This window comes from Ixodes scapularis, unplaced genomic scaffold (genome assembly GCF_016920785.2).
Source record: "Ixodes scapularis isolate PalLabHiFi unplaced genomic scaffold, ASM1692078v2 PGA_scaffold4__175_contigs__length_147842914, whole genome shotgun sequence".
Taxonomy (NCBI): Eukaryota; Metazoa; Arthropoda; class Arachnida; order Ixodida; family Ixodidae; genus Ixodes; species Ixodes scapularis.
Window position 1 is genome coordinate 5,071,470 of NW_024609879.1, and position 20,291 is coordinate 5,091,760.

The 20,291-nt window shown below is 46.1% G+C and overlaps 1 protein-coding gene across 1 annotated transcript; it reads left to right on the forward strand.

Annotated features, from left to right (window-relative positions):
* Window positions 1–17,858: 17,858 nt before the first annotated feature.
* Window positions 17,859–19,094, forward strand: LOC120840526 (the record flags this gene model as incomplete). The annotated part of the gene is made up of 1 exon (XM_040211114.1): window positions 17,859–19,094. A coding segment is annotated over one exon (1,236 nt), but the record flags the coding sequence as incomplete, so codon positions are not given.
* Window positions 19,095–20,291: the final 1,197 nt, after the last annotated feature.

Genomic DNA, 20,291 nt, shown 5'->3' on the forward strand with positions numbered 1-20,291 from the left:
GATTATATTTTGAAGCTTGAATAATATATTGGATACAAATGTTTAAACAACCTTGTTTTTTCGTTTTGTTTTTGTTTTTGTTTTTTATTGTTTTTATCTGTGTTGCCGCTCTGAAACCTGTATGGGGCTCGGGACCTTGGTCAGGTGCTATTAAGCACCTTTTGTCCCTGCCACCCCACTTCAAAATGGTTAATAAATCAAATGAAATGAAATGAAGTTTAGAATTTTCGGCGCTAAAAATTTGTCAAATTTCAATCTTTCGATCTTGTCACGGAAGTTCACACAGAAAGAATAAAAGGCTCGAGGTACCCCTCAGCACTTCTTACGAGTTGTGAATGCGAAAGCACGCACGCCGCTCTTCGCTCCCTTCTTTAATCTGCGGCGTACAAGTTACAACGCGCTCACCTTGGGTGTGCAACGGTGGAGCCGTTGCCTCGCGGACACGCAGCGCCATCGGGTGAGTGATCGTTCAAACTGTCGTGTGCCTTGCGGCGCCATTAGAACGAACAGACAGCAACGTAGGTCCCGGCAGAACAAACCCCTCGGCTTATTCTGTACAACCGATAAGAGGCGAGCGAACGCGGTGATCAGTGATAACCCAACAGTATGATAACATAGTGATGATGACACCACCCAAACTGACGCGCAGCGGCCAATGGGAGCCTCGTCGACTCGCGCCAGCCAATGGGACCGAAGTGTAAAAGGTGCCGTTGGCTAGCTTAGCGCGTGGTTTCATTAAGGTGCCGTTTTGCATCGTTTCAAAGCTAACGACGTCGACTCGCTTTATGAGACAGTTAATGCTTTCGCATTAAAAACACTGAAAATAGACGAGGGACAAACACTCACAGTTCTTTCAACGAGCAACGACATTTATATTATGGCCATCCCACTGCGAAGAACCACTTTGGTCACAGAGAAAATCAAATAAAGACGAAAATACTAAAAAAATATAAAAATAATGAGAACTGAATTTATCTTCCTGGAAAGGAAGAAGAAAAAGAAAATGGGGGGAGGCTTTTTCTGGGGTCACAACTCTGGCGCTAGCAATTCCAGCTCTGGTGTCGATAACGACAACGAGGACTCTGAAACATTGTTTGTGGCAATCTAGATCTTAAATGCTTGAATTAGTTCTCGCCCATAGTTGTCTATTTTCAGTTTTTTTTTTTAAATTCTTTCTGTGTGAACTGGTCTGTCCAACGCGCTCTCACGTGCACCTTATCACGAAACATTTTTTTTTTTAAACTTTCCATTCTACCAAGTTTAAAAGTTTGACGAACTTCGAGCTTCTGAATAAAACATCGAGAAAGTATGAGCCAAGTTCACCCCCCAAACTTCCGAGGCATCAAATATCAATGGCGCACGATATCAATCGGTCAAGTGGAAGGGAAATTATCCTGTAGTTTTACTCAGCTGATCGTGCCACCAACAACTGCTTTTAAAGCGCCGAATGATCGCTTTCGGGTAGCCTCCCGACCTCGTACCTCGTACTTTTATCCGGCGTACGCATTGATCCTCCCCCGTGCACAACTCCGTAGGTTGTCTCAAGGTAACCTGTGGACCAACAGATCCCTGATCTGCAGTCTTGACATTCAACGAAAGCGCTTTGCTGGGGCGTCCTTTACAGCCCTAATTGTTTTTGGACGCAAGTCCCCCGATTTCCTCGAGTAAGCGGCTGACCGGAGAAAGGCGCCCGCGGATCGAGCACGACACCGGTGCTATACAGCGAGCACTGGATCGGCGCTTACTTAATTATCGTGAGTAACCGGCTGATTTCTGGAGCGGCGAACGTCTATATTAATTGACGAAGAAAAGTTCTCGACACTGGAGATATGGCGAGCCCGATGAAAATCGGTCCTGACCACATGAGTTGAATTTTCGGGCGCCGGGGGGCCCCCAATTTAATCTGGATGCGTTCTACTCGACCTTGAGTTGCGTCGAGTGCTGTGCCTGTGTACAGAGTTTTATCGTTCCCACGGGTCATCCCACCGAGCACAAACGCTCAGAACTAAAACGTTTGGGAATTAAGCCTGCTTGTACTGTATATTTGAATATTTAGTTCTCTTACGCTAGCATCCCATTTAGGCGACATTTGATCGGGTTGCTACAAATTCTCAAAGAGGTAGAAAGTAGGTTTACCTGACCGCCTCGGGGCTTTTCGATGAACCGTTCAATCAGTTCCTCCGCAGCGGGCACCTGCGTTAGCAGGTGTTTGGATAGTGGCATCACCACGGACCCCGAGCCATGTGGGTTCACCCACTCACGCCTGGCTGTGCGTGGCATCCCAGGCAGCACAAGACGTCGAGATGACGCCGAAATAAGGTCCTAGACGTTGGGCGACGTCGAAGTCCTTAAAGGGACACTGACAGGGTATTTATGCTCGCCGAGGTTTTTAGTTGTACGTGTCATATGAGAGCTCAACTACCCAGAACAGAATTTGCGGCTCGAAATTCGGTTTCTTTCCGCCCGAAAACCGCCGATCAAGAACTGGCCGGTTCGAGTCTCGCTCACTCTCTTTTTCGAGGTCACGGGCCGTTTTCTAAGGTATCGATGCGACCACCAAATTTAATCAAAGTCGTGGGTCACTGAAGGCACACACTCTATATTAAAAATAGAAAAAAATATGAAACCCATTTTTCGTGGCTTCTAAAAAGCTGTAAATACGTTGATTGAAAAAAAAAAGTTCCACAGACAACCGGAAGCATTCTGTGCGTTCGTCGTTTCGCGTATCGTGGGACTCGCGGGGACGGCGATGGTAGCGGACGACGGGCGTGGGGCCTCTATTTCAGAACTGTCGTTCGCGGTACCGGCGCATTCTGTCTACCTTTAAAAGAGAAATTTGGGACTGATCAAAAGAATTGGTATTCATCCCGTACGACACGCCCGGCCACCAAGCCGATTTGCACGAAGACGTCGCCGAGCCGCCGCTCCCTTCTCGTGGCTGAAGACATCGCTCGCGCAAACGTCAAGCACGACGTGTCTACTTTGAGTTCAATATGCATGCGTACGATTTCTTTACTAGGTGCGAATGTCCCCAAAGCGTGGTGCTTCCCGACTTCGACTCGGGAGTGCTTTTGCTATAAAAAATCGACAGCAAACTTTCCAACTTACAGTTTACCGGCTTAATTATTACAAAGGAAAGAGATCCGCCAGAAAAGAGATCCCCCAGTAGCGCAGTGGGAAAGACGTCCGTTTCACACGCGGTAAGACCGGGTTCGTTTTTTTTTTTTTTTTTTCAAACATTTCCCGATGTTTACGTATCTTTTTTCTTTTTTTACAATCATCGCTGAAGAAACAAACAAATGTTGCGGACGATATTTCGCTGAATTAAATGGTATGTGATTTCCTTTTTGACACCTGCGAACTCAATGTAATCACTTTCCACAAAATGCAAGGAGCATATAAATCAGGTAGCGTCCGCTTTCCGAGGTGCCCGTATATGTTCTACAGGAATCGCAGCCAGCCATTGGTCCCGATCCCGTTGATCTTTCGGAAACTCTGTCGCACAATGCCACTTTTTTTCGGACGCAGGACATGTGAGCCAGCTCTTCACGCAACATCTTGGGTGTATTCTTTTCGGAGCCGATCATGGAAATTCACCACGGGCACTCGCTACTCATCTCCGACTCCTCAATGTACAAAACAACTCACCTTGGAGTACAGAACAACGAGCGTAACAAACATAACTGCAAAAGAATCGCCCGGCGAGCAGTTCCCGCACGCCGCATCGCATGTCGTGTCGTCTGCTACGGAGAGGAGAAAAAAAAAAAAAAAAAACAACAACAACAAAAACGCACGGTCGGGTTTAGCCACGTGACTTCCGCCACTCACTCTCTTCTCTCCACTTCTCCGACCTCCGTCGGGTTTCGGTTTCGGTTTCGAGCAGTTGCGTCTTTTGGCTTTATTAAAAAAATACGCTACTCTGTTGCAAAATATTAATTGGGTAGTCCTCCGACACCATAATAAAACCCCTGGCAAAAAATGAAAAAATTTTTTTGGGGGGTGTCAGTGTCCCTTTAACAAACTTTTTATCGACGGCATTGGTACGTTCACATGAGAGGTTCCGACGTCAAACGCGCGACGTAGTGACTACGTCATAAGAAGGGTTCGGCGTTTTCGGTTTTTATTTTTTCGAAATTCGGCGTACTTTTTTTGGTGTTTAATTTGAGATTCAATTTTCGTTTTTTTTTTCGGTGTATAGTTGTGCCCACAAACGTTTACCGTTTTTTTTTTCGGTGAATATGAAAGAAATACCATCGGACAGCGGATCAGATGAGTCTCTGATATCTCTGATCCCTCAAGGAATAACGACACAGATACATTGAAAATAAAACAAAAAAAAAAAACATCGATACTTTATTTCGCAAATGTGCGCGACTGACAAAAAAAAAAAATGAACAGAAGTACGATCACGTCAGTGTCCAAAAAACATGGAACTTCGCCTTCTGTACATCAGGATTATGCAATCTTATTATAGTAAATACATATGTAGTTTCCAAGGTTCTCCTCGTTGATCCACGCTCATTCGTTCCTGTTAATGACCCTGGGCTTCGAGAATGCCCTCTCAACGTTAACACTGGACACTGGCAGAGGAGATGAAGCGCTGCCTGATCCAAAATCGACCAATCAACCAAATGTGACTGCCGAAAAAAACACGGTGCGACGTTTCGAAGCACAACATAATTCGTGTGCCCACTAAAGTGTGGCTGCAGATCTTGCATGAAGCTAAAAACCTTATACGAGCCCACATCCGAACTTTTTTTTTTTTTTTGGACCGGGAACTTGACACACTAAGCCCGACCAGAGAAACGACACAGATGTCCCACGAAGGCCAATCCAAGACCTCTTTTGTTGCATGTTGAACCTTGGAAGAGGGCAAGCACGAAGAGGTCACTGTGACGGCGCATTGCATTACCGTCTTTAGGGTTCACACAGGGCGGAGGAATTCACAACACTGATCGTAGGGCTAACTTTTTATGCATTTCTTCGAATTAATAAGATACTAATCAGGCTTTGATGATACGGGGCTCACATGACCTGCCGTGCATCTCTTGAAGGCTCGCGGTGCTCGCAGGGGTTCCGCAGCAGGCCCGGCTCCTAGGCGATGTCCTTTTTCCGTCTCTGACCCGATCTCTTGCGTCGTATCGCCTTTCGCAGGGTCCCCTCTCCAGCGGCTTTGCGTCCTGGGAGTCCTCCAAAACTCCGCACTTTCTCGGCGTCCCGCGTGTCGGCGTCCTTCCCCCGTACCGCGAGCTGCTTTTTCTCGGGCATCCCTCGACGCTACCCCGCCAACGAATGTCTCTTCCTTCCGCAGTTCATCCTCCCCCTCTCCCCAATTCCACAAAGTCGAGGTCACCTAAATCCCGAAACCCTGGTCTGCAAATGGGTCCGTCCCGTCTGCCAGAGTGTCTGGACCCGCACCTGCAAGCCGTTACGGGACCGAGGAGAAGCTGGACATCCGACACCTAACTCGGGCGGCGCTCCGGCGGTGGTAGTGCGACTTGTCGCTCGGCGGGGCGGGGGGAGGCATGCAGGAATGCCGTGGTCGAAGCCTCCAGAATAGAGCCAGCACCAGAGTTCAGCTTGCCAGTGAGTCTATTTGCACCTGCAAGCCGTTATCGGCTGCGAGAAGCAACGGGACGTTTTACACCCCTCGGGCAGCACTCGGTCGCTGGTGGTGTGACCCCTCCCCAACTCGACGAGGTGGGCGAGGCCAGCTGGAATGCCGTGTTCGGAAGTCTCCCGAATAAAGTCAGGACGAGACACAGAACATCACATCACACAGTGTCGAACCTTGCCAACGCCCTCTCTCCCCTCCCCTCCCCTCCCCCCCCCCCCCCCCCCCCCCCCCCCCCAATCTCGAGGCGACCCTAAAAAACTGACCGTTTTCGGTTAAAACAGAATTTTAGAGAATGGATTCAGCTTACTTTTATCGGTTTTTATGGGTTTAAACCAAAAACGCCGAACCTAAAACCTGACCTTTTTCGGTTCAAACCGAATTTCCGAAAATGAATTCGGCGTGCTTTTATCGGTTTTTATCTGTTTAAACCGAAAACTCCGAACCCTAGTCATAAGCTTCACTTCGACGTCTTCAACAGTAATCGACGTCTGTTCGACGTCTTGTATGAGAAGTTCTTTGAACGTCGAGCACAAGACATCTCCGAAATATCCTGAGAAACACCTTGACGTCATCGACATTATTCGACGTCAGTTCTACGTTTTTTTGGGAAGTTTTTGAACGTGGAGCACGTGACGTCCCAACAATGTCCTTGACGTCGTCGACATTATTTAACCTCATTTCCACGTTTTTTTTGGGAGGTTCTTCGAACGTTGAGCGCGAGACGTCTCAACAATGTCTGAGCAACACCTTGACGTCATTGGCATTAATAGAGGTCAGTTCTACATTTTCTTCGGGAAGTTCTTTGAACGTGGAGCAGGAGACGTACCAACAATGTCCTGAGCAACACCTTGACGTCATCGACATTATTCGACGTCAGTTCTACGTTTTTTTCGGGAGGTTCTTTGAACGTTTAGCGCGAGACGTCCCAACAATCTCTGAGCGAACACCTTGAGCACCCTGAACAAGCGCCTTATGGATGTCATACCACTTCCAAAAATTCTCATCAATGTCAGCATTTTTGATACTGTGCATGCGATCCACCTCTCAACCTGGCTGAGCTGCAGAAATCTCTTACAATAATATCATTCTCGTGATTGTTGTTTTAACAGGAATGGCTTAAAAAGCCGAGAATTCACAACAACAAAAACCAGGATCTAGCTCGGAGTCAGCGGGGCTGTTTATAGCATTTTTAGCGTTTCTAACTTAATATTAGCGTCTTTGAAGCTGTAAGAGAATGATAATAGTGTAAGAGATTTCTGCAGCTGAGCCAGGTTGAAGGGTGGACAGCATGCACAGTATCGAAAGCGCTGTCATTGACGAGAAATCTTAAAAGTGATTTGACAGGTCCTTGGGCACTATAGGACGCTCGTTTAGGGTGCCTCCGATTTACACCCTAAACTGTGTAACCATGGGAGTGGCCGAAATTACCGATCACTGGGGAGCTGAAGGAAAACCGTTCCCATTATTCCTGGAGTGCAGGCCGGGGCGCTTGGGGGATTTAGAAAGTGGTCTATTCCGTCCGAATATACCTGCTTTTGCGAACGTACCTTGGAGCAACAAAGCCAAATCCGGTTGACTCCAATGTTCCACGGTGACCCAGGTTGAGGCCAGTCTCAAAGTATGCTCGACGTTTTATGGTCGTTAAATAGGATGTTATTTCAATGTTGACATAACATTATCACAGACGTGCGCTCGACATTTTATGTCGTTAAATAGGACGTTATGATGTTCTCAATTGACATATTGCCCATTTTATACGTATACTCGACGTTTTATGGTCGTTAAAAAGGACATTGTGTCAAGGTTGATATAACGTTATCACTTGACTTCCTGTCCAATTCAGACGTGCACTCGACGTTCCGAGGTCGTTAAGTGAGACGTTATGTCGACGTAAAATCAACGCTTTTTTTTCCAGATATTAGCCTTTCTATATTGCGTCGAAGGGACCTGACGTTCAGACTTTCGACGTTCTTTCGACCTGTAGTTCCTGAGCTGATCGACTTTCTTTCGACGTCTTCTCAGCATGTCTGTGCTGCCTGTGATGTTCGTCCCAAGAGAAAAAGGCATCCTGGTGGTTGAGTTGAGCCCGGGGTAGGTTTGGACACTTCAAGGCCCTCCGGGCGGGTGAGTGAGGTCCGCGCGGGCCGGGCCTTAACAGGACACCCTAGACGGGTGTCCTGTTAAGGCCCAGCCAGGATTATTCAGTCAGTCGCTCGCACTATCCCCTCTTGCCTTTTACTTTCCTTCTCTTCCCTTTTTTATTTTTCACTTTTGGCGATAAGGACCAACCTTGCGTGGCAATATATTCCCTTATCTAAAACCACACATGGTTATAGTGTTTGAACAAGCGCTGGTAGAGTCATATTCTCAGAAACGCTCCTTCTGTTATTGCCACACGCTTACGTAGGGTCGTTCTAATGTAACTCACGCAGCCCTAAAAAAAGACAAAGAAAACTTTGGCAACAAGAACTCAACGTGGCTGTGCGTTATCCCCACAAGTCTTTGTGCGGAAGTGTTCCAAACCTCTCATGACGACCCGACGGCTGGGCACCTGGCATACAGCAGACCGCTTGCAAGAATTGGAGAAAAGTACTACTGGACTAAGCTTCCGAAGTCGGTCCATCTCTAGATCCGATCGTGCCACGAGTGTCAACGACTCAAGAAACCACCGAAAAAGCCAGCAGGACTCTTGCAACCGATCCCCCTCACCCAGCTGCGCCCTTTTCAGCGATTCGGAATCAATTTGCTTGGTCCCTTCCCACCGTAGACGATGGGAAACCGTTGGATAACCGTCGCAAACGATAATCTCACACGGTACGCCGAGACGAACGCCCTTCCATCGGGGACTGCGGTTGAAGTTGCCAAGTTCTTCGTTAAATCCATCGTCCTCCGGCACGGTGCGCCCGAAGTGCTTATCACAGGTCGACGACCGTCGTTCTTTGCGCAGCTGACTCAATAAATTCTCCGACTCAGTCACACGAGCCACCGTTGAACCACTGCGTACCACCTGCAGACAAACAGGCTGACGGTGCGGATAGAACAAGTCCATCGCCGACATGATCTCGATGTACGTCGACGTAGAGCACAAAACTTGGGGTGACATTTTACCGTATGTGGCATTCACCTTCAATACTGCGGTTCAAGAGACTACTGGGGTCACACCACGCCAGCTGGCCCACGGTCGCAAAGAAATGAAGATGCTGGACGCAATGCTGCCCCATGAAGCTGATGACGACGACAACGGCGACTCTCCGATCGTCACTCGACGGGCAGAGGAAGTCCGACAGCTCTTCGGGTTCTGTTTACAAGACAAACAACGTGTCCAAGCTCACCAGTGCAACCTTCGCCGTCGTTACGTCCACTTCCAGCCCGGAGACCGGGTGTGAGTCTGGATACCGGTACGACAACGGGCCTCCGCGAGAAGCGCCCGAAAGCGTAACTTAGGTCCCTAAAAGTTACTTCGCCGCCTGGGAGAACTCATCAACGAGGTGGCACCCGATGGAGCACGAGGAGTTTCACAATTTCGACCGCGACCCGAGCTGGCTCACGTCGTTCGACTCTACCCACTCTGCACTCGATAGGACTGTTGACTTTTTGCGATCCCGATGACTTTTCAGTTTACCGTTCTTTTTGGCTTGCCTTGTTTTGCGATTCGCGGCACTGCGTGTTGTTTTTAATACGAAAGCATTAACTGTCCCATGGAGCGAGCCGACGTCATCAGCCGCACCAAACTGCAAATAAATTCCCGAAGTCGCGATCTGAGGCATCCCAGCTTTGAAACCACGCAGAAAGCCACGGCGCTGCGTGTCCGCGCTCCACCGCTCCACGCCCAGGGTTAGCGTGGCGAGGAGCGCGCGCGCTGGACCGTCGACGCGAGTATGACGCAGGCGAAATAGGGAGCATAGGAACGGCAGCATGCTTACGCATTCACAACTCACAAGAGGTGCTGAAGTGTACCTCGAACCTTTATTTAAACTTTTTTCTTGATGTAAGTAGAAAATTCGAGAAGGTTGAAAAGTTTGTTCGTGCTTAGAATGCATAGTTCGAGAATAATCGAGGAAGAATATCGTAGGCTCTTAAGAGAGGCTTAAAAGAAGCTTCACCGGGCCGTACACGTCAGTCGCGCCCCAGCGCTCGATCCTGCTGTTAAGCCGCCATCGATGCCTGCGACGCTAACTTACTTCTATTGTGTTTTGGGCACAAGTTCTCCCCATTAAATATTTTGCTCCCTTCAATCATTCGTCGCCTCGTCAACTGTCATGTGTGACAATTGATCAGCTTTTACCTATCGCCTTGCTGGTCTCGATTCTGGGTGGGGCACCACAGACACTGCGGTCCTTCCCGTCTCTTATAAGTACTGAACTAAACACAAAATCAGGTCGGGCGTTGAAAAGACTCCGGACTGAAGTAATGAGTAAAAAGATGTGAACTGCAACCCAGAGTAGCCTCACCCGCTTTCTGGTCATGCTCCTCGAACAAGGTGCAAACCCCTTGCCAAGTTGTCTCCCTTCCTTATTTCAAAGACTTTTGATAACCTAATTAGCCAAAACTGCTACAAAGCATTTATCCGTGAATGAACTGGTGTTTTGGAAGAGTTTTTGTTTTCGTCTGGCAACTGTGGGAATCTAGTGGGGTTTGGCCAATTTGGCCAAGGAGGATAGAAGGGTGGAAGAGAGCATGACGTCAGCCGTGTAGCCTCCACAAGCCATGCTCCCTTGACACCTCGCCTCTTTCTCATTTTCCTCCTCACTCACCTCACTTATCAGGCCAATGTGACCGCATCACGTGACCGTAGCTAGGTTTCATCTAGCTGTCAATCTGATAAAACCTACCGGACGAAGCGCGCGCAGGCCTGCAAGGAATACTTGTACAGTCAACCATCCATCTCACACGTGACATGTCACGTGAACCGATCGCCAGAGATCTACGGTAACGTTGGCCACAACATCGTTTGAACGTTTTATGACTAGGCTTCACCAATATTGCAGCGTGCCCCCTCCTAGTACTTCTAACTTCCTTAAGTTTCGCCATCACAATCCAACCCAGGTTTCCCGCTCTGCGGTGTTGTTTCGCACCAAATGTATCGACAGGCCTAACACAACACAATTTAGTCAGTTTAGGAGGCATTTCGAAGCGCACTACTGAAGATTAACAAGCGCACGTATTTTTTTTCTCTGCGTGCGGATGTTCAGAAATGCGACACTGGTTTGTAGAAATGTGATCGCGCAAGGTTCCAATTTTATTAGCGTGCTCGGTAGGTACTGCGTTCTAGCGATTTGTTGCCTTTTTTCATATCAAATGATGCGAATCCCTTCATTGTCCTACTCATTGCTAAAATGTCTGCGCATTTGGGAACTAAGAATGTTTTTATGACTTAAGCTCTTTTGTATTAAATATGATTTCCGGGCAGCTGGATCGCTACCACGACCGAGGTAAATCAAAGCAAATGAGACGTCAATGTTTACACAGTGAGACGTCATCAGAAATGGTCATGTACATTAAATGTTTGCCAAAAAGCGTTTCTCTTGACGAGTTATGAGGGCGAGAAAATGGAAATTTTTGTGTCATATGAGAACACTTCATATTGTGCCCAATCACTGCGCCTTATTATTTATTTATTTATTTTATGTTTCCCTGCGGTGCCAATGTCATTATTGCGGGGGGCGGGGTAGGTACAGTAGGGTAAAATATAATCACCTAACATGGGCATGCATAAATGAAACCAACAAGGAACAGTAGACTCTAAACAAACCGCATTAAATCATCTCAAAGCAAAAGAATAAAAAAAGAACGCAAGATATTTGTTGGTTGAATAACTTCACTTAAAATTATATAGTGTTTAATGGGCGGAAGTTTAAGTTGGTACTCTGAAGCGTGTTAATCCTCTACAATGCAAAAAACAAACAAAAAACAACAAGCAAGCAAACAAACACAATGGTTTGTTAAATACAGCAACCTGGTGTATCAAGCTGAAATGTTTCTCAAATACCATTTACTCGTCCGATTAACGTACTAAAACTTTAATTTTCTACTCCGTACAGAACCAACATGATAATAAAAAAACAGAAACCAAAAACAAACAAACAAACAAACAAACAGTTTTTTCCAAAATGGTGGAGCGGCAGCTATCGGGAGGAGATGGAACGACGGCCATGTTTGCAGAGCTTATTCAGAGATGGTGCCACCGATGCCGGCAAGTGTTCGCAAGAGCTCAAGCGCGCATTTTTTCAATTGTATTTGCGCCAATGTCAAAATCAACTCTCAGTTTGGGTATTCACAAAAATTAGAAAAGCAGTGTGTGATGCAATAAATCGCAATAAAGACGCTAAGTGCTGCTTTGCAAACCACTTACCCCCATCAACAACGATTTTTTTCTCGTACATCGTCTGCTTTCGCCGTTTGGTAGTTTGGCTAGCGCTGTGGTCCTCAGTGATTGGTTTTATTAATTTATTGCTATTTTGTTCCCATTATTTTAAATGACGTGCCGCAGTGCCACAAGTTACCTCTACGGAAAGAGTCAAGGTGACGCTTTGGTTCACTGAGACGAGAAGCCTGAACAATATACAGATACGATGCCAGCCTGCCTTCCGCAGACCTTCTCGGCGCACAATTATAAAGTCGAAAACGGAAATGTTGAAAACAGGAGCCAACCTCACACGCTGGCGTTCTTAAAGAGGAGACGACGAGAAGCAGTCCTCGCTGCGTTTGAAATGGCGCCCCACCTCTTCATCAGGCGGGTTTTACGTCGGCTCGGCGGAACCACGGAGTCTCGTGTGGCGGGTGCTCCACAAACGAACGTACCCCTTCAAGGCGCGGGAAATACATTAGCAGGATTCGGAGGTCTACACACGCCATGTGCAGTTGGGCGAGGATGAGCAGGCACGGGTAAGAACCAACCTCAGCCACCTGCGGTTCTAATTGACGGATGAGGCTGTCCTTCAGTTCGATGGCCGCGTGAATACGCAGACCTGCGGTTCTGGTGGGGTTCCAGCCCTCACAGGTCTACCGAACCTGCTCTCCAGACGCCAAAAGTTGTCGTCTGACGCGGCATGTAAAGAAAAAAAGTTGTTGGACCTTTTCTTTGACGGCTCTGTAATCAAGGAGTTCTACCTGAGATGCTCCAAGAAGTCCTGGCCGAGCTCGATGCTCTGCACATGTAGAGTACTGTCTGCATTTTTCAGCAGGATGAAACTCCTCCCTACTTTGCTACACACATGAAAACGGGCTTGACGTTATCTTTCCTGGAAGTTGGGTAGGCTGAGGTTCCCTGAACACGCATTGACCTCCGTGGTCCCTAGACCTCACTTTCTGCGATGTTCTCCGTCTGAGGATATCTTAAGCCCAAGGTTTTAGCTTGACGAGCGAGGAATATCCCTGAGCTCCAAGACCACATCCGTGCTGCTTTAGATACAATAACTGGCGAGATGCGGGACACCGTTTTTCGAGACGAAAAAAATAAGGCCTGCTAAGTGCATCGTAGCACGTCGAGCTTGAGGGATTACCTTTTTCTTTTCCTTTTCGTAAGTGTGCGTGTGTGCGAGTCAGGAGCATGAGTGTGTGCGAGATAGAGTGAAAGTGAGATCTGACCCGCAACGAAGTCTGTAGTTTTGATGCCAATGGCTCTATTGAGAACCACCAAATCACTGGTTTGTTGAGGTTGTTGACCTTCAAATCGGGCAGCCTCCCTAATAAAAGTCTTACATGTATAAACAATTTATTGGTTCAATAAACGCATATAGTTATATAACATAACATAGCGCCTACGAGAACCTCATGATAACATATAAGAACTATATAAGTTATAAGGAACTTCTTATGAGTTTATTATAACTGCTTATATAATATTAGATTGGTCTTATATGTTCTTATAAGGTTCTTGTATGCTCCTATGGGATCTTATTTATTGAACCAAGAAATTTCTTGAATATATAAGATTTCTTTCTAGGGCTGCTGCTTGCGGGAGCATTACACGGTCCTTATACCTTCCTTAATAGGTTTTTTTTATTCATCCCCCCTTTCCTGTGGAAGACGATACGCAGGACAAGCTGGGCGGTGTCTTAATGATCGCCTTTGTGAACATAACAAAAACATCATCAACGCCAACTCTGATGAGTTAGGGTTTCACTGTCGGCATTGTGGTTGTTCGGCGCATTTCAACAATTGCGCTGTGTTAGGCAAAAGCTTCAACCAACGAAAAAGGGAAATGATCGAAGCCGAGAACATTATACGACTGGGAGACAAATTTTCTAGTGCGCCGTGTATAGTATTGCCACAAAAATAGATTAATTATTAAGCTGCAAGCTTGTCTAGGCACTAGGAAAATGTTTTCTTTTTTCGTATCTCTTTTTTTTTTATTCGTTTTATCCACAAGTAAAAGCAGAAGTTTAAGGCGAACTACATTGGACGAAGTTGTTAGTGAGCTCTTTGTGAGTGTTTTATGTTTTTGTGTGTTCGGAAGCTTCAGCGAGAGTTTATCGAGTGTGCTGTAACGTCGACCATCACGATCAACCAACCCGACCAAACTGAAGTTTTACCGACTTCTAAGCCCATTGCGTCTGGATAGTTACGTTTGAATAGAAGTCTTTGTATAGACGAAGAAGAAAGCTAGAGGCCCGTTCTTGGCCTCTACATGACTTTGTATTCGTCCTCTTGTAGTGATGGCACCATGCGTTTCTTCGGAGGCTTTTTGTTGCCTCCGCGATTTCCTCCGCCCCCGCGTCGTTGTTGCTGCTGCTGGTGGTTGGCCATTTGCATCTTCGGGTTTTTCAGTCCACGCGTCTCTCTTTGTTAGTTCTGGGTGCTGTCGGACTTGCTGCCTCCTTTTCTGTGGTTGTCATCCGCTGTTTTCTCGCTTTGTTTTTCCTTGAGAACTTGAAACTACGGGGCAGTCTGGCTCAGCGTCCGGCCGTTGTTCTCATCAAACTCCATGCGCGCTCCGCTCGTTCATTTATTCGGTCCTTCATAGCCGCTCTCCATGTCGACCTCGTTGTTCGTTCCGTTCTTCATTTCATGCGCACATTTCATGCTTGCGAGGCCCCAGGGCCCGCGCACGAGGCGGGTTTCGGCGTCAGGTCTAGCTTAGGCTAACTCCCGGCGGGCGGCACATGCATATGTTCAGAGTAATTCGGTGCAGTTCTCTCATAGTGATAACGGCATGTATTTATGTAATGACTAATGCGTCATACCCATTAAAAATCCAAAGTTAATATTCATACTTCACTAGGCAAACTGACCCTCCCGGCTGTGAGGCTGCGCCACACACTTAGTAATCAAATTCGTGTTTTGTTTTCATTAGTGCTGGAGGACAAAGGTCAGCAGGATTGATGTAAGCGTCCTAACAAACATGATTGAGAAAAGACGGTGAGTGTGCAGGCGAGCTGGTGGTAGCTAATCATGTCGTATTACACCTGAGACTGCGGTGGAAGAAATCGGAAGAACTTTCAGTAGAAGGAGCAGACACAGAGAACGTCTCAAACTCAACTAACTGGTTTATTTCTCAGACAGCCTTTAAGTACCCACGGAACTTTTTCCCAACCACACTCTACAGATAAACTCCTTTGTTGCAGACATTTCGAACCGGATGGAACACGCGCAAAAGAAACAAAACAACCCACACCTGAAACGAGGACTTAACAATGGGACACTGCGGAACATCCCAGTGACCTTGAGAGAGATATGTCCCGAATTATCCTAACAGTCGCGTCAAAGCGCACACACCAAAAAAAAAAAGCACACAGACAGGGGGCCTCTAAACCGTGGCGACGCACCCAGACATAAAGAGACCACAAAGAGAACACCTTTTGTTTTTGGAAAACACACCCAAGTGATCTCGAAACCGTGATTACAAGCACATTAAAAAAAAATTATAGATGTATATACACATATACATTGTCTCTCCCTCCTTCCCTCGTGAACCGAATGCGTTCGTTCAAACTCTGAGAAACTTTTTGGAGTTGCGTCCAAGTTGCATTGATGCTTGGCTTATGCAGTTTTCAATAGAACTTATTCTTATTGTTTCTTTAACGACCCTCTTAATGTCATTTCGCTCTTTATGCAGAACTTCTGTCTGTGACCAATGCGCATTACAATTATTGCATTCCTCTATGTGCTTTGCTATTTCGGAGTTCGGCGCATGCGTGCGTACTTTTCTCTTGTGTTCTAGTTACCTGTGATTGAGGCATCTTGAAGTCTGTCCCACGTACCTAAATCCACATGTCAACGGAATCTCATATACTACACTCTCTTTGCAAGGAACTGAAGGTTGCCGATGGGGCCTTCTGACAGCCCTTGTGGTCTGACAGAAAGGGCGTCAACCTGCTCATTTTGAAATCTGAAGACAACACTACGTCCACGCCGAACTTTTTTGCGAGAGCCTTTAGGTTGTGGGAAATCCCGTGGAAATACGGGATTACTGCTATCTTCTTGCTTGCTTCCTTTTCCCGTGGTTCGTTGTTAAATTTCAGTTCTAATTGTGTTTTAATGAATTCTTCTTTATATCCTGCAGATTCTAGCCTCCTCCACTGCTCTTTCACAGCACTACTCATAAAATGAGCGCATGATTTACCCAACGCGTTTGTTACTAAGGACTTAACTACCCCTGCTTTAACCGACTTGGCGTGACAACTCTTTCTACTCAACACAGGTTTTCCGGCTTTTTTCCCGCATTCCCAACAAAGACCTTGTTCCACATATACGCGTAAATCTAGAAACTGCAGGATCCCATTTTCAGGTTTTTCAGTTGTAAACCTTAGCTCCGGAGCTGCTGCTTTTATAATCGATTCCAAACCCTGACCATCATTCTCTCGAAAAGCGCAAATAAAAATATCATCCACGTACCTTTTAACAATGCCACCATTCAAGTTATTTTTTTGAAGTGTTTCACTTACGCAACTATCTAAAGTGTTAAGATAGATTTCTGCTAACATCGGAGCCACCGAAGATCCAATGCATACACCATCTCTTTGAACATATTTCTGCCCATTATATTCAACAATTGTTGCTTGAAGGTACAAATCAAGAAGTGAAAGGAAACTGTCGACGGCGATGCCCGTCCTGTACTGAAAGTTTACAAGGTTTAACTCTAGCACTTGCCGAACTCTTTGCATCAAGCGCACTTTCTCAAGCGAATAGTATAGATCCTTAATGTCCATTGACATTACAGTGCATTGTCTTCCATGAAAGCCCTCTAGAACATCAATTAGTGCCTCTGAATTTCTCAGTGAAAGACTCCCCTCCAGTTGAATTACATTCAACCTTCTTTGCGAAACTTTCGAGACGCTACACTGCCACGTTCCGAATTCGTTGATTACTGTGCGAAAAGACATATCCGGTTTGTGATCTTTCAAAAAAAAAAAAAAAATAGACTTAACGAAGACCTTGTTTGGTTAACTACTTGTTTTGCCAGATCATCCATCTCATCTTCCTTGAGTATTTCAACAATATTCTTCTTAATTTTTTTAATGTTCCCTTTCCATTCAATGAAGAGTGCGCTGAGGGCTTCGTCTGCCTTTCTTCCGAACACTGTCTCGGGAAGTACACCGAACATACCACTTTTGTCAGTCTGCAGCAGACGCAGCGATCCCCTTTTTGGTGTGTGCGCGTTGACGCGACTAATAGGATAATTCGGGACATATCTCTCTCAAGGTCACTGAGATGTTCCGCAGTGTCCCATTGTTAAGTCCTCGTCTCATGTGTGGGTTGTTTTGTATCTTTTGCGCGTGTTCCATCCGTTTCGAAATGTCTGCAACAAAGGAGTTTATTTGTAGAGTGTGGTTGGGAAAAAGTTCCGTGGGTACTTAAAGGCTGTTTGGGAAATAAACCAGTTAACTGAGTTTGAGACGTTCTCTGTGTCTGTTCCTTCTACTGAAAGTTATTCCGATTTCTTCTACCGCAGTTTCAGGTGTAATACGACATGATTAGCTACCACCAGCTCGCCTGCACACTCACCGTCTTTTCACTAATAGTTCCGGAAGCAGGCTTATTTCCCTTCAACCATGGCCCCGCGGCTGTACCCCAACCAACCTCGCTGCTCCTTCAAGCATTCACGGTACTCGACAACCTTGGACGACGTCTGGCTGAATTGGAAGCAAAGGTCGCTTTCCTGGGCATCAGTTTGAGAAAGCGGTATGTGGATCCGAACCTCTTCAAACATCTATCATCCTCAAGATTCCCATGGAGCGCCAAAAAGAAGATTATCAAGGCATACAGACAAGGTGCGACCATGAAAATTGAAGAACTCTGACGGGCCTGCGAGCGCATCTGGACCATCCTTCGGGGCCAGCAATACAAGCCCGATCAGGACTTCCAACGCTGGAACGCAGGAAAGAAGGTACTTTTTGACAGTCTTTGGAGCGTAAAGCGAAGAACAGTGTTAAGGAGTATCCGAAGGAACAATCAGGCGACAGCATGTGGAAGACTACCAGACGTCAACAATCAGTGCAATCTGACTATACTGCACGTGGTGAATCCATGCGAGGTGTCCATTTCTAGAAAGACGCAACAAACACTGGGGAATGGCCCAAAGTTCTACATGAACGTGAGACCTTCAAGGTTAGATGCGTTTTCCGCAATTCAGACTATTTTGAAAGTGACGGGTCATGATGAAAGAGCCACGTTCGGGGATTGTGCTGATGATAGAATGGACAAACTGATGAATGATAGCTTTCGAACTCAAAAGAGAGATTTTCGTGTCATAAACGCTGCCGCGAAAAAACTAGAAAAGGAATCGCTGCGTCTGCTGCAGACTGACAAAAGTGGTATGTTCGGTGTACTTCCCGAGACAGTGTTCGGAGGAAAGGCAGACGAAGCCCTCAGCGCACTTTTCATTGAATGGAAAGGGAACATTAAAAAAATTAAGAAGAATATTGTTGAAATACTCAAGGAAGATGAGATGGATGATCTGGCAAAACAAGTAGTTAACCAAAAAAGGTCTTCGTTAAGTCTATTTTTTTTTTTTTTGAAAGATCACAAACCGGATATGTCTTTTCGCACAGTAATCAACAAATTCGGAACGTGGCAGTGTAGCGTCTCGAAAGTTTCGCAAAGAAGGTTGAATGTAATTCAACTGGAGGGGAGTCTTTCACTGAGAAATTCAGAGGCACTAATTGATGTTCTAGAGGGCTTTCATGGAAGACAATGCACTGTAATGTCAATGGACATTAAGGATCTATACTATTCGCTTGAGAAAGTGCGCTTGATGCAAAGAGTTCGGCAAGTGCTAGAGTTAAACCTTGTAAACTTTCAGTACAGGACGGGCATCGCCGTCGACAGTTTCCTTTCACTTCTTGATTTGTACCTTCAAGCAACAATTGTTGAATATAATGGGCAGAAATATGTTCAAAGAGATGGTGTATGCATTGGATCTTCGGTGGCTCCGATGTTAGCAGAAATCTATCTTAACACTTTAGATAGTTGCGTAAGTGAAACACTTCAAAAAAATAACTTGAATGGTGGCATTGTTAAAAGGTACGTGGATGATATTTTTATTTGCGCTTTTCGAGAGAATGATGGTCAGGGTTTGGAATCGATTATAAAAGCAGCAGCTCCGGAGCTAAGGTTTACAACTGAAAAACCTGAAAATGGGATCCTGCAGTTTCTAGATTTACGCGTATATGTGGAACAAGGTCTTTGTTGGGAATGCGGGAAAAAAGCCGGAAAACCTGTGTTGAGTAGAAAGAGTTGTCACGCCAAGTCGGTTAAAGCAGGGGTAGTTAAGTCCTTAGTAACAAACGCGTTGGGTAAATCATGCGCTCATTTTATGAGTAGTGCTGTGAAAGAGCAGTGGAGGAGGCTAGAATCTGCAGGATATAAAGAAGAATTCATTAAAACACAATTAGAACTGAAATTTAACAACGAACCACGGGAAAAGGAAGCAAGCAAGAAGATAGCAGTAATCCCGTATTTCCACGGGATTTCCCACAACCTAAAGGCTCTCGCAAAAAAGTTCGGCGTGGACGTAGTGTTGTCTTCAGATTTCAAAATGAGCAGGTTGACGCCCTTTCTGTCAGACCACAAGGGCTGTCAGAAGGCCCCATCGGCAACCTTCAGTTCCTTGCAAAGAGAGTGTAGTATATGAGATTCCGTTGACATGTGGATTTAGGTACATGGGACAGACTTCAAGATGCCTCAATGACAGGTTACTAGAACACAAGAGAAAAGTACGCACGCATGCGCCGAACTCCGAAATAGCAAAGCACATAGAGGAATGCAATAATTGTAATGCGCATTGGTCAGAGACAGAAGTTCTGCATAAAGAGCGAAATGAAATTAAGAGGGTCGTTAAAGAAACAATAAGAATAAGTTCTATTGAAAACTGCATAAGCCAAGCATCAATGCAACTTGGACGCAACTCCAAAAAGTTTCTCAGAGTTTGAACGAACGCATTCGGTTCACGAGGGAAGGAGGGAGAGACAATGTATATGTGTATATACATCTATAATTTTTTTTAATGTGCTTGTAATCACGGTTTCGAGATCACTTGGGTGTGTTTTCCAAAAACAAAAGGTGTTCTCTTTGTGGTCTCTTTATGTCTGGGTGTGTCGCCACGGTTTAGAGGCCACCTGTGTGTGTGCTTTTTTTTGGGTGTGTGCGCTTTGACGCGACTGTTAGGATAATTCGGGGCATATCTCTCTCGAGGTCACTGGGATGTTCCGCAGTGTCCCATTGTTAAGTCCTC